The sequence below is a fragment of the Mangifera indica genome, chromosome 16 (genome assembly GCF_011075055.1).
Source record: "Mangifera indica cultivar Alphonso chromosome 16, CATAS_Mindica_2.1, whole genome shotgun sequence".
NCBI classification, from domain to species: Eukaryota; Viridiplantae; Streptophyta; class Magnoliopsida; order Sapindales; family Anacardiaceae; genus Mangifera; species Mangifera indica.
The window spans coordinates 1,848,017-1,863,931 of record NC_058152.1 but is presented as its reverse complement, the minus strand read 5'-3'; the positions used below and the strand labels follow the sequence as shown (position 1 = coordinate 1,863,931).

The following is a 15,915-nucleotide window of genomic DNA, read 5'->3' as shown; positions in this document are numbered from 1 at the left end:
TAATTAGGACTTATTTTTCTTAATTATCCCCTTTTGGTTTATTTGACACTTGAGATCTGAGACAACTGTTGTTCATATACTCCAGCAATAAGAAAAACTAAGAAACTTGCATGCATGACCTTCAGACAATATCACTCATTTTTTGGCTTTACCTGCCACTTCCACCATTTCTTTAATGTTTAATAACTTGGTTTCTATTTTATTTTTTCAATTTTGTTAATTATTATTTTTCTCTAGAATATTTTGATAATAAAAAAATTTAATATATTTTAAATAAAAAACGTGTGCAAGTGATTGGGATAATCATTTTTCTAGACTCAAATGATAAGGAATGAGTTTAGTGTAAACTCAATGAATGGTTCTACTAACCTCATTTTAAAACTAAAAGAAAAGAAGGAAAAATTCTATTTGTTTTGTAAAGCATCTTACCTAAAAGTTTTAGAATTAAATTTTTTTATAATATTTCATAAATACCCTTTATTTATTTATTTTTATATTTAAAAAAATTAATTGTGTTCACTTATGCAATATAACCTACTACCATCATTGTTCTTAAAGCATAAAGTTCAAATTATTTTTTTTTAAATTACATCAAATTAACATAATATATACTTTAAAAAAACCTTCATTAAACTATTTTTTGGTGTGAAAAATTTATTTCATTTTTAAGGTAATATGGTATTTAACCATATATTTTAAAAATTGATGTGTATAACATACTTAATTATATATTCCATTATTTTGTTTAAAAATTTCTTTACTATGCTATTTCATGGTAGTGGTGGTGGCAGTAATAATAGTAATGGTAGGTGTGGTGTGACACCAAGGCCCAAGGAAGGTGGTGCTGGGGGTAAGGTTTAAGGTGAGAGGATGCCAAAGTTAATAATCAACCAATAGTATTTATAAATATAAAGATTAAAATTTATATTATATAAAATCAATTAACTTATGTAATATATGTTTCAATCTCTATGCTTATAAACTTAATATATTTTTTATAGAGATTGATAAAATTAGAAGAGTAGAGTTACTATAATGGTGTAAGTAAAAAGTTATTTCTGCCATATTAATGATAATATAAAAGGTATATCGCTTTAATATTTAAATTTTAAATGTTTATAATTATGGGTTTTGTTGTCTTTACACACACATACATGCGTATGTATTTATGTATATAATTTGGGTCCTGGCAGTTTTAATTAATATTATTCTTTCAAGGCATGCTCTCTTTATAATTAAACACATGGTAATCAAATTAATTATGTAATTACATTAAGGCTAAATGACTATAATTAAACACATAAACCTTACACAAGCTAAGAAAGAGAGAGAGACATTCCTCACATGATGGAAAGACTAAACATCCCAACTTGATGGGATCAGAAAGGTCTAACCAAGTCACGATTGTCCTGTGTTGTAAGTAAAGGCAACACTACAAGCAGTTTGACATTTTCGTTTTGTAGAGGTGAGAAAAAGACAATATAGTTTAACATAGATAAAGTCGAATAAGTGGCCAACAATAAGGTGATTCATTGCACCCAAAACACTAAGCCTAAAAGTTGAGAGGATTTTATCTTTTCTCTCTCTAAACTTTCCCTCCTGAAAGAAAATAATTAATATTTTTCTTAAGTTTTCAAGTAATTTCATAATCTTACTAAAAAGAATAAATTAGTTATTTACTGTAAAACCAAAAAATTTTCGTTAACATAAATAAATAATAGAAAGACAAATAAACTTTTCAAACTTGAAATACAATAAGAAAAGATAATAATATAATTATTTTTTATTTAAATTAAAATTAAATTATCTTTAATTTTAGAAGAGAATGAACTAAAAAAAAAAATGAATTGGAATTTATTTATTCTTATTTTTTATTACAGAGATTTTAATCACCTGTTTATATTCTCATCGTTAATAGAAAATCTCCTCCCATTTAGGAATTAATGGAAAATCTCTTCACATTTTGGAAAAGATGATCCGAAAACCTGATTCATAAATCAAATTGTCATATCAAAATGCTAGTGCCAAGTTCTCCCGACCACTTTTTCTATCGAAGCAATGAAGTGAAATGCCCGTAAGTGCCCATTCTCTAAGCTGTTGTCTTAGCTTTGTTTAATTGCAAGTGACATAATAGTCTTTTTCATACATCTATCGCCACCAGCACCCCCTGCCTCCTTGCAGAGCCCCGAGAAAGTTAGGACGAGTTCTCAGCCTGGGGAGGTTTGTCTCTCTTCTACAGCTTAGCAGGCAGAGCAAAAGTGTTCTCCTGTTTAGGATAGTAACAAGAAGGAGGGACAAACCGTAAGTGGAAGGAAGCCACACTCTGGTCTTCCCTTAGTAACAAGAAGGAAGGACAAACTGGTTGTTTCATGGTTTATTATTCGGCCGGTTCAATCCAGAAATAATCAATTTAATTTATCATTAAATTATAGTTTATTTTTTAAATAATATTAAATTATAATTTACTTAAAAATTACTAAAATCAATAAAAACATCCAAACTTATAGTTTTTTAAATAATGATAATTATTTATCTGATTTTAATAAAATAATTAAATTTAAAAAATCTTCATATCATGATATAAAAAAACATAATGAGATTCCTTTTTTTTACTTTTTATTTTTATTTTTGAAAATATATTTTTCTTATACACCTTTAAAAATTTATCAACTTTAATATAAAATAATTAAAGCTTTGTCTTAAAGCTTTAGAAGATAAGATATCTTCCTTAAGCTTTAGAATATATATTTTTGACCGAATAACAGTTGCACCCTAATTAATTTTCAGCCGCCACCAAGCATTGTTGTAATCCTATCAAATCGATTCAAAAGTCATGATGTCATATAAGTTACGTCTTTTATTTGTGATTTGATGTTTGACACATGCCTTGGTGCTGCTATTGACAATCTTGATTATTTCTTACATTTTCTCCGAAATGCCATAAGAGATTTGTCATTTTCCATACGTAAACCATATAGTTTTGCTTAAGCATCTTTAGAAAAACCCTAGCCCTTTTCAGTCAAAAGTTCTTTATTACTTCCTGCATCAAGTCTGCATCCACCTTCGTCAAGGTAAAATCTATTTGTCTTATTGTTGTATTGTTTGGAAAAGATCTTATACAAAGAGTTTTCTCTAGGATACTGCACTCTAGAACATATACTTATTAGGATTCATTTTACTTGTATCTTTCAAATGACTTCTTAGAGTTCTAAGGATTATGGTGTATGTTGTTATGTTGAGTCAACATCTTCTAACAACTTTTCTCTTTTAGTTCATAAAGGGAGGAGGATGTTAGGACACATCGTCTTGGAACCTCCCAAAGAGGCAAAATTGAGCGCTTAACCTAGCGAGATTGTGTCAAGCATCCTGAGGCAAGGAAAAATGTGGTATTGTCCCCTTTACTGTGGTAGAACTAGTATGTATAAAGAAAAGTTATGGCATTTCAGTGGAGGTCTAGGAGCGGACATAGTGCTCATATAATGATCTGCTAGAGGATGGGTAGCTCTTTTAGCTGTAGTTTTAAGGTGTGAGGCAATTTTGCCCTTACACCCTTTTGTAAGGGAGGTGATCGACTTTCTAGGTTTGCTCCATTTGAACTATCTCCAAATGTTTTTTCGTTGCATTTTAGGTTTATATATCTCATATTACTCTTTTGGGGATACGCAAGCTTATGGCAAAGGAGCTTGCATATATATACATGCTAATGAAGAATTCGAAGACACTCATATTATAATTTATGTCTAGACGGACAACGAAGGATTTGAAGGAGTTCACCTATAATAAAGATAAAATGGGTCATTAGAGGGTTGAGTATTTCTTCTTATTATACTTCATGGGAGAGAACTTTCAAATGTTTAGTATGACGTGTAACGGTGTTTTACATTTTTCTAATATTAGTAATGACATAAATGTCTTTGGTCTTGCTCGTCAAGTCGAACATCTAAAACCAAGCTTATATGTTAGCCAACAGGAATAGATTTGGAAGTTTTGGGAGTTGTCCAAGGAGAAACGCAACTTGGACAATCTCATAACGGATAGGAAGCTTTAATAGCAACCGGTCTTGTCCAGACTACTTTTTCCTTTGTAGCAATGAAGTGAACCACCCATGTGTGGCCATTCTCTAAGTTGTTGTGTCCCTCTTCTACAACCTAGCAGGCAGAGCAAAAGTTCCAAAACATATGGGAGTTCAGAGAGGAGTGCAGCTTTCCTTCGCTAAACCAAAATGCCATCTTTGATGATGTATATTTTGATTAGATTTAAGTTAATCTTATTTGATGTTTGCATAAATTATTTTATTATTTGTTATATGCAATTTACCAGTGATTATTGTTAAACTCGATGTGGATTCCATTTTGCGTAAAATTTGTATCCTTGTGCCATTATATGCATCATGCAATGAATGAGTTAGCAGGTCCTGGTTGGTTCTTATGCTACCCGGGGGCCGGGGCTCTTGTTATAACTTCTGTTGAGACCCCCCTTAAGGCTCATTTAACAGTTCTCTTTGAAAGCTTCATCGGGGCTCATCAGGCCTTTCGCGTATGTATCACTATTTTAAATTGAGGATCCTGTCTTAATTGGTGGGGCGAATAAATTTTAGAATACAATAATTAGATTCAAACTCAAACAGTAGAAATAATGAATGATGTATTGGTGGATAAATAAATTTTTCAAACTCAAACAGTAGAAAAATACTTCCACGATAGTTGAGGGAAACGAGAAATAATGTGGCAGAGTTGAAACAAAGCCTTGATATTTTCAACATCCCTGCGCCGGGATAACGTTGATCAAAGTGAAACTTAAATTGCGGTCTTACACAAATACGCCATTCATGTGGCCGGCTTTTTTAAATCTTTTGTGTCGACATCTGCTATTTTATTATTTTTGCACCAAAACAAGGACACAGTCAATGAGGTTTTAACCACGGAGTGCCATCAGCTGGCGGCTGGCGGCTGGCGGCACGTTTGTCCTTTTATTTTGTGGATTCACCGCCCCAAACGAGCCAATAGAAGCTTTGAAACATGACATCTACCAAAGGAGAAGATGACTTTTCACTGATCAGTAGAGCACTGTGAGTGTGAACACATGTTAATTGCATGCTCAGGACTCAAGACTCCCCTTCCTTTTCTCGATGAGTTTCTAAAAACAATGGTAGGGTTACATTGCCGATTGATTAATAAAATCACAAAAAGTATTACAAATCAGTAGGCATTTTTTTTTAACATAAAATAAAATCTCACAAGTAAATAGACCAAATAAACTAGAAATTTACTAATAAACAAATGAGAGAGAAAATTACTTTAAACTTGAAACAAGAGTTGAAAGATCAAAGAAATGAACAAAACATAAATTTATTGGGATCTATTATAATTTTCGAATTATCATTGAGATTAGTAAAAAGTAATTATTTGTGAATTTAAGAATTAAAAAAATACAAAATTAGTTTTTGTTGAATATAAAAATAATAAGAGAATTATCTTTGATATTGAGAAAAGAAAGTTAGGATTAAGAAGAAAAGATGGGAAGATTGCAGAATCCTTTAGGCCTTCGTGAAAATCAAGTAGAACCATAAAATTAAACTATCTCAAATTTCCTTAAAAATAAGTTGAAAGTTTATCTTAATGTGAAGGTGACAATATTAGATTATTATTTTTTCTATTTTTTAAACGATCCTATTTATATGTTTCTCTTAATGACTCACAAACTAAATTTTTATTTAATAATTTTTAGTATTATAAATTATCTAAAGGAGTCACAAAAATATATTTTGGTGAGTGCAATTATCAATTAAAATTTTAAAAAAAAATTATAAATTTTAAAATTTATCTAAGGTCAAGTGACCTCACTATAATTACGCCCTAAGTCCTATACTTATCCATACAAAAGTTTTTCATATACAAAACATTGTTTCTAAAAAGAATTATTATAAGAGTGATATATATATATATATATATATATATATATATATATATATATATATATATATATATATATATATTTTCCACCTCAAGATTTGCCTTTAAAGTGTTTTAAGAACAAACGTTGTGAAAAATGTTAATCACTTTTACTATAATCTTTAATATATGATTTCTTTTTTGGGGTAAGTAAATATTTACATTACAAGCAAAACGTAAGTCCGAACGTAGAGAAGCTAAACTTATCCTCAAAAAAGAGGACAGGAAAACACCAGAATTCACCAAACCCAGAGATTAACTATACAAGTCATAATTCAAAGTCTATATTGCACATGCCCAAACCATCCCATTCTCTTAATAAAATATTTAAATGGTAGGTTTTTTACTCTATAAAAATATTAAGCTGTTATATTTAAAATATTATTGAGATAAAATATGTTAAATGGTTATTTTTTAAAATTTTGGATAATAAAATTACTGTTTTATCTATATAATATTAATTTTTTAATCAAATTAGATTTTATGCGAAAAACGAATATTATACATATTTATAACAAAAAAATCATCTGAATCGAACTTTTTTTTTTAAATTGAATCAATTACATCGAATTGGTTAAACTCTAAATCTAATAATCAACTCTATAACTACTGAATCAGATAAGATAAAAGTGTGAATATTATATATTTAGTTGCTGGAAGAGTGATTTAAGAACAAAGCTTAGGTAAAAAGGTAAATCACTCTGATTATAATCCTTCAATGGTCAAACTCGAGTGCCAAAGTTCTTATGACCTTATCATGATGCTGGAAACATAAAATTGGCTGAGGGCCCAAACTAATTCTACCCTCCCATTCCTTTTATTGATAGAATCAAATTCCATCGTTAACTTTGCAACCATGGAGACCTGCATCTCAAACCCACATGCAGTTCTAATATCAAGTCCCGGATTGGGGCACCTAATCCCTGTTTTGGAGCTCGGTAAACTCCTTGTCACCCACCACAATTTTGAAGTCACTATTGTTGTTGTTGCGTCTCAAACATCTGCCGCAGAATCAGAGATGATCCAAGCAGCTATGAGTTTGAAACTTTGTCAAATTATCGAAATCTCACCACCAAATATCGCGCATCTCGTTGGCCCTGACGCCGCGCTTGTCACCATACTTGCAGTTATGATGCGTGAAAGCAAATCAACTCTTCGTGCAGCAATATCTTCTTTGACCTCTCGGCCAAATGTTCTGATTTTCGACCTCTTTGGAACTGAATTTTTTGACATCGCTGATGACCTTGGGGTAGCAAAGTACTGTTTTGTAGCATCAAATGCTTGGTTTCTTTCACTCACTGTGTATACTCCTCTCCTGGATAAATTGGTGCAAGGAGAGTATGTTGATCAAACAGAGCCTTTTGACATCCCTGGTTGCAGGTCTGTTAGACCTGAAGAGGTGGTTGACCCCATGTTGGATCGGAGAAATCAACAATATTTTGAACACGTTCGCATAGGGAGGGAGATACCGTTGTGTGATGGGATTTTGATTAACACTCGGGAGGATCTGCAGCCGAAAGCACTGGCCGCACTGAGAGATGATAAACTTTTGGGTGGAATTGTTAAGGCTCCCATTTATACTGTTGGCCCGTTAGTGAGGACCCTTGAACCTACCGGCTCCAACAGGGAAGTCTTTGATTGGCTAGACAAGCAACCAGGTGATTCAGTGCTTTATGTGTCACTTGGGAGTGGAGGGACGCTGTCATATGAGCAAACCATTGAGTTGGCTTGGGGTTTGGAGTTAAGCCAACAAAGATTTATCTGGGTAGTTCGGCCGCCATCAACAGCAAAAGCAGATGGCTCGTATTTTACAGCAGGAAGCGGTGGTGATGAGTTTTCGAGCTTCTTGCCTGAAGGATTCCTCAACCGGATTCATGAAGTAGGAAAACTGGTCCCAAAATGGGCTCCACAAGTTAACATCTTGAGACATTCATCAGTTGGAGGATTTTTATCACATACTGGGTGGAATTCTACAATGGAGAGTATCAGCAATGGACTGCCGATGATTGCATGGCCATTATATGCAGAGCAGCGAATGAATGCTACCGCGTTAGCGGAGGAGCTTGGTGTTGCTGTACGACCGAAGATGCAGCCATCGGAGAGGGTGGTGGGAAGAGAGGAAATAATGACGATGGTGAGAAAAATTATGGTGGATAAACAAGGGCAACCAATAAGAGATCGGGCAAAAGAGCTAAAACACAGTGCAGAGAAAGCAAGGAGTAGTGAGGGTGGATCATCTTATAATTCATTGTCTCTGCTGGCCAACAAGTGCAAGCATCCATGAAAACCACCGAATTCGTTTGCAACAACGGTGGAGTATAGTGTGTTATCATCTTGGCAATAATAAAATTTATTTTTCTCAGTAATAAATTTAAATATATTTCTTATATTTGGTGAATTGTTTAAACTTTTGCAGTGTTATTCAAATTTTTGTGTACATGAGGAACGCTTAGGTGGCAACCGGCGGCTCTTCATCCTTCTTCTGATTTTACAAAAGAAACCTTTTCATATATCCACTTTTCTCCAGTACTGAAGGTGTCAAAGAATCTTTATACTCTTCCCGTGAGAAAATTTATCTCTCGTTCCCCTTCCCATCCCCAGTGGGAAATTTCTTTACAATTTTTCTCTCTTAGTTTTACTAAAAGAAAAATAGAATATTTATTAAAAATCAATATATACTTAAAACAATTTTAAAAAATTTAAGAGTAATTTAATAAGAAAAGATTTAAAAAATAAGTTAAAAAGAGAATGAGTCAAAAAAAGAAATGAATCGAGATATTTTTATTATTATTTTTTATTACAAAGATTTTAATCATCGTTACTTATGTTCTTATCATTAATAGAAATTCTCTTCCCATTAAAAAAAAAATGATCCGAAAACCCTGATTCATCAATCAAATTGTCATATCAAAATGCTAGTGCCAATTACTCATTGTTTATAACTTTTCTTATAGTCAATTATTTCATTCCAATAATTTTATGGGATAATAACATCGCAAAATAAAAATACCGGGAACACAAAGCTTACACGCATGCATCATTGTAAGTTGCAAGTTTTGAAGCAAATTAAAAATGGTTAAATTTTCATTTCTTTTGTCGACGCAGGTCCAAATATCCATCGAAAATATTAAAACACTTATACTGGACCACTTTAGAAACAAAATCTTGCAAATATAGAATATGACCTAGTGGTTATATCAAACTAACCAAATATCACTATCATATCATGGGTGAGCAAACTTATCTTTAGGTTTTTGTACTCTACTTCTTAAAAATGAATAGAGATGACAAATAAATTAGTATATTTTATTTGTTAAATATAGATAAATATAATAAAGATGTTAGGTTGGCTCAAGACTCAGTCCAAGTGAATACAACTTGTTATTGTAGTAGACCTTACAAGGCCTGTGGGTTGTCCAAACCGGATCTCGTATGTCCTCGTATGGTGCATGCTTTTAAAAAAAGATTTCAAAGCTTCTACGGGTGCAAAAGTTGTTGCATCCACACCCCCCAAAACAAAGCTTTTCTCACTTTCTAAACCACATATCCAACACCTAATTTCTCAATCTCTATACACCGATAAACTTAGTTTCTGTTTGTTCAAAAATTTTGTATTTTTTTATTATTTTTTTGTGTTTGGTTTTATATTAATAAAATAATTTTTTTTTAAATTAATTATTAAACTTTTCTAATTTAAATTTTTTTTCAAATTAATACAACTGAGAATCATAAATGGTAGTCAATCCTCTAAATCATATTTTGTATATATTTTTAAATAATGTAAAACTATTTTCTGTTATTAATCGTCATATTTTAATTAGAATAAACTTTCTATTTTAAGTAGGACTTGTTTTTCTTAATTACCTCTTTTTGGCTTATTCGACACTTGAGATCTGAGACAACTATTGTTTATACACTCCACCAATAAGAAAAACTGAGAAACTCACGTGCGTGACCTTCAGACAATATCACTCTTTTTTTTTTTTTACCTGCCACTTCCACCATTTCTTTAATGTTTAATAACTTGGTTTCTATTTTGTTTTTTCAATTTTGTTTATTATTATTTTTCTTTAGAATATTTTGATAATAAAAAAGTTTAATGTATTTTAAGTAAAAAACGTGTGCAAGTGATTAAGATAATCATTTTTGTAGACTCAAATGATAAGGAATAAGTTTAGTATAAACTCAATGAGTGGTTCTACTAACCTCATTTTAAAACTAAAAGAAAAGAAGAAAAAATTCTATTTGTTTTTTAAAGCATCTTACCTAAAAGTTTTAGAATTAAAAAAATTTTATGATATTTCATAAATACCCTTTATTTATTTATTTTTATATTTAAAAAAATTAATTGTGTTCACTTATGCAATATGACCTACTACCATCATTGTTCTTAAAGCATGAAGTTCCAATTTTTTTTTTTTTTTAAATACATCAAATTAACATAACATATACTTTAAAAAAATCTTCATTAAACTATTTTTTGGTGTGAAAAATTTATTTCATTTTTAAGGTAATATGGTATTTAACCATATATTTTAAAAATTGATGTGTATAACATGCTTAATTAAATATTCCATTATTTTGTTTAAAAATTTCTTTACTATGTTGTTTCATAGTAGTGGTGGTGGCAGTAATAATAGTAATGGTAGGTGTGGTGTGGCACCAAGGCCCAAGGAAGGTGGCGTTGGGGGTAAGGCTTAATGTGAGAGAATGTCAAAGCTAATAAGAAATTGTCGAAAATATATTTGATTTATAAGTATAAAAATTAAAAATTATATTACATAAAATCAGTTAATTTGTATAATATAACCTTCAATCTTTATACTTATAAATTTAATATTTTCGATAGAGATTGATAAAATTATAAAAATAGAGTTATTATAGTGATGTAAATAAAAAGTTATTTCTGTCATTTTAATAGTAATATAAGAGGTATACGGCTTTAATATTTAAATTTTAAATGTTTACAATTATGGGTTTTGTTGTCTTTTCAATATAATGCCATAAAATTAAAAAACTTTATTAACAAAACTCGACAAAATATAAGAAATTATAGTTTTTAAAGTCCAAGACTGGAAAATGTCTTATAAACCTAATATACAAAAGGGAAATATGGTTTTACCTTACACACACATACGTATGTATTTATGTATATAATTTGGGTCCTGGTCGTTTTAATTATTATTATTATTATTATTCTTTCAAGGCATGCTCTCTTTATAATTAAACACATGGTAATCAAATTAATTATGTAATTACATTAAGGTTAAGTGACTATTTTCAACAGGAACTTTGATGAGGGGATGATTTTGTCAGTTGTTAAGTTTGAAATGTTTATTTGTCTACGTATCATCCAATTTTATTATTAAAAATCGTTATGTAAAAAGTGAGGAATGTCATTTTTCATTTTCTTTTTTTATATAATACATGATAATTGAATTATATATCATATCATGTATTAAATATTGTATCATATAATATAATATAATTTTAAAAAATAAAACAATAAAATAATTCATAAAAAATCTAATTGATACATCATCATTTTATAAAATATCATAAATACTCTTAAAAATCTAAGAATTCTCATATATATCTATATTATATCATCATTTTCTTTAAAAAAGTGTATCGATTTATATCAGTAATATTTATTATATCTAACTAATTCAATACATCTCATGATATGTATTATTTTTTATCTATATTATTTAGTATTATAAGATATATATAGTATATTATAAAATATTAATAATTATAATAAAATATATTAATGCCTATCTCTTTCTCGTTGGATCTTACATCTTCAGCTTCCTTTGCATTTCAACGGTGGCAATGAAGACAAAAAGTACGATTGCTGTAAGCAAAAGTGATATGGCAAAAATGAAAAGGAATTTACGCTATTTAAATTGATATTGTAAAAAGGAAGTGTTCATCACATAAACCTTACACAAGCTAAGAAAGAGAGGGAGACATTCCTCACATGATGGAAAGACCAAACATCTCAACTTGATGGGATCAAAAGGATTTAACCAAGTCACGATTGTCCTGTGATGCAAGCAAAGGCAACACTACAAGAACTTGGCATTTTTGTTTAGTAGTGGTGAGAAAAAGACAATATAGTTTAGCATAGATAAAATCGAATAAGTGACCAACAATAAGGTGATTTGTTACATCCAAAACACTAAACTTAAGAGTTGAGAGGATTTTCTCTCCTCTCTCTAAACTTTTCCTCCTGAAAGAAGGTAATTAGTATTTGTCTTAAGTTTTCAATGTAATTTCATAATCTTACTATATAAAACAAATTAGTAATTTATTGTGAAATTAAATAGTTTTCATTAATATAAGTATATGACAGAAAAAAAAATAAACTTTTCAAACTTAAAAGGACAAGAAGAGAAGATGATGGTATATTCAAACATTCTAGAAAAATAAAGATAAATAATGAGACTCTCTGAAAGATTAAGCTACTCTTCTTATCTTTTTTCAAAATCAAGTTTTTTTCTATACATTTCTTTTGTAAAGACTATTTATACCTTATCAAAACATTTTTATAGAGTTAAAATTAACATTATCTTGAATTTATATTCTTAAATAACGAATCAAATCGTGTTAAAAATTTTTATAAATATATATTTATATAAACGAGTATTTTTGTATTAACATATTAAATACAAACATATAAACACTTTAAATAACGTTTGAATAACTTATCTTAAATAACGTATTAATATATTTTTATATTCTTAAATAACGAATCAAATTGTATTAAATATAAACATATAAATATATATTTATATATTTATTAATATAATTAAATAATATTTAATCATATAATAGTATATATAAATATTTATATTTATATATTTAAGATAAATAGATATAGTATTACTCCTTTAGTTAGATCCGGCAATTACGATAATACTTAAGTCATGTGTCTGCGTTTATTTTATTTATTCCAATTCATAATAGGCAACGCAACAATTTTCCACAAATTAGAAAAGTCAAAAACTTTAACTTCACAAATTAAACTTAAACATGGCAAAATGATAATTAGGCTTATATTTGAATCCGACCAGTCTCATAAACACTTAATATAGTTTAACTCAATCGAATTTAAATAGATTTAAATCCTTTTTTATATGAATTAAAATTCTTAATTTTAATTTAATAAATTTAAATTAAATTATTTTTTATTCAAATTAAACCCCCCCCCCCCCCCCCCCCCCCCCCCCCCCCCCCCTATTGTTCTAGCTCTTCCGTGTGAGATTCAATAAGGTCAAATATAAAAATGAACGATGGCTCAAATTGTTGAATGGAAGTTTCAATGCGTGCCAAAAATTGGCTTGTCTAATATGTTTAGAAAAGTCTCTTTCTATTAAATATTAATTATTGTCATGTAATCTCGACTATATTCATGCAACTATGGAGACTCAAGGGATTTGTATTTGTTTTTAGCCATATATACATCCAATAATAAAACCTAATCAATTTCTATCCATTTATTTATTATCATCTCCCTCAAGAGTCGGCCATACAAGTGTTGTTCATTTTTGACCTTTTGTAATAAGCCAAAGGACTATAACCACCCCAAAATTTGACCGTAGAGTATTCTAAGAACAATCGTTACGAATAAAATGTTAATCACTCTTGTTATAATCTTTAATAATATGACCAGCATTGGCCGAACTCTATATAACCTTATGAGGTCAAAAACATGAAGTACCCTCCCATTCCTTTTATTGATAGAATCAAATTCCATCGTTAACTTTACAACCATGGTGACCTCCATCTCAAACCCACATGCAGTTCTAATATCAAGTCCCGGATTGGGGCACCTCATCCCTGTTTTGGAGTTCGGTAAACTCCTTATCACCCACCACAATTTTGAAGTCACTATCTTTGCTGTTGCGTCTCGAACATCTGCTGCAGAATCAGAGATGATCCAAGCAGCTATGAGTTCAAAACTTTGTCAAATTATCGAAATCTCACCACCAAATATCTCGCACCTCGTTGACGCTGACGCCACGCTTGTCACCATACTTGCAGTTATGATGCGTGAAAGCAAATCAGCTCTTCGTGCAGCAATATCTTCTTTGACCTCTCGGCCAAATGTTCTGATTTTCGACGTCTTTGGAACTGAATTTTTTGACATCGCTGATGACCTTGGGGTGGCAAAGTACTGTTTTGTAGCATCAAATGCTTGGTTTCTTTCACTCACTGTGTATACTCCTCTCCTGGATAAATTGGTGCAAGGAGAGTATGTTGATCAAACAGAGCCTTTTGACATCCCTGGTTGCAGGTCTGTTAGACCTGAAGAGGTGGTTGACCCCATGTTGGATCGAAGAAATCAACAATATTTTGAATACGTTCGCATAGGGAGGGAGATACCGTTGTGTGATGGGATTTTGATTAACACTTGGGAGGATCTGCAGCCGAAAGCACTGGCCGCACTGAGAGATGATAAACTTTTGGGTGGAATTGTTAAGGCTCCCATTTATACTGTTGGCCCGATAGTGAGGACCCCTGAACCAACCGGCTCCAACAGGGAAGTCTTAGATTGGCTAGACAAGCAACCAAGTGATTCAGTGCTGTATGTGTCACTTGGGAGTGGAGGGACGCTGTCATATGAGCAAACCATTGAGTTGGCTTGGGGTTTGGAGTTAAGCCAACAAAGATTTATCTGGGTAGTTCGGCCGCCATCAACAGCAAAAGCAGATGGCTCGTTTTTTACAGCAGGAAGCGGTGGTGATGACTTTTCAAGCTTCTTGCCTGAAGGATTCCTCAACCGGATTCATGAAGTAGGAAAACTGGTCCCAAAATGGGCTCCACAAGTTAACATCTTGAGACATTCATCAGTTGGAGGATTTTTATCACATGCTGGGTGGAATTCTACAATGGAGAGTATCAGCAATGGACTGCCGATGATTGCATGGCCATTATATGCAGAGCAGCGAATGAATGCTACCGCGTTAGCGGAGGAGCTTGGTGTTGCCGTACGACCGAAGATACAGCCGTCGGAGAGGGTGGTGGGAAGAGATGAAATAGTGACGATGGTGAGAAAAATTATGGTGGATAAACAAGGGCAACCAATAAGAGATCGGGCAAAAGAGCTAAAACACAGTGCAGAGAAAGCATGGAGTAGTGAGGGTGGATCATCTTATAATTCATTGTCTCTGCTGGCCAACAAGCGCAAGCATCCATGAAAACCACCGAATGCGTTTGCAACAACGGTGGAGTATAGTGTGTTATCATCTTGGCAATAATAAAATTTATTTTTCTCAGTAATAAATTTAAATATATTTCTTATATTTGGTGAGTTGTTTAAACTTTTGCAGTGTTATTCAAATTTTTATGTACATGAGGAATGCTTAGATGGCCTTCTTCTGATTTTACAAAAGAAACCTTTTCTTATCTCCACTTGTCTCCAGTACTGAGGATGTCAAAGAATCTTTATACTCTTCCCGTGAGAAAATTTATCTCTCATTCCCTTTCCCATCCTCAATGGGAAATTTCTTTACATTTTTCTCTCTTAATTTTACTAAAAGAAAAATGAAATATTTTTTAAAAGTCAATATACACTTGTAATAATTTAAAAAAATTTAAGAGTAAATTTAATAGGTAAAGGTTTAAAAAATAAGTTTAGAAGAGACTGAACTAAAAAAAAAATGAATTGGAATTTATTTATTCTTATTTTTTATTACAGAGGTTTTAATCACCTGTTTATATTCTCATCCTTAATAGAAAATCTCCTCACATTTAGGAATTAATGGAAAATCTCTTCCCATTTTGGAAAAATGATCCGAAAACCTGATTCATAAATCAAATTGTCATATCAAAATGCTAGTGCCAAGCTCTCCCGACCACTTTTTCTATCGAAGCAATGAAGTGAAATGCCCGTAAGTGCCCATTCTCTAAGCTGTTGTCTTAGCTTTGTTTGATTGCAAGTGACATAATAGTCTTT

The 15,915-nt window shown here is 31.2% G+C and overlaps 2 protein-coding genes across 2 annotated transcripts; both read left to right on the top strand.

Moving 5' to 3' along the window:
- The first annotated feature begins 6,730 nt into the window (after window positions 1–6,730).
- LOC123198908 (anthocyanidin 3-O-glucosyltransferase 5-like) lies at window positions 6,731–8,338 on the top strand. The gene has a single exon (XM_044613713.1). The coding sequence runs from the start codon at window positions 6,808–6,810 to the stop codon at window positions 8,233–8,235; it is 1,428 nt and encodes a 475-aa protein (XP_044469648.1). The 5' UTR covers window positions 6,731–6,807; the 3' UTR covers window positions 8,236–8,338.
- A 5,297-nt stretch (window positions 8,339–13,635) lies between these two features.
- Window positions 13,636–15,371, top strand: LOC123198814 (anthocyanidin 3-O-glucosyltransferase 5-like). The gene has a single exon (XM_044613599.1). The coding sequence runs from the start codon at window positions 13,730–13,732 to the stop codon at window positions 15,155–15,157; it is 1,428 nt and encodes a 475-aa protein (XP_044469534.1). The 5' UTR covers window positions 13,636–13,729; the 3' UTR covers window positions 15,158–15,371.
- Window positions 15,372–15,915: the final 544 nt, after the last annotated feature.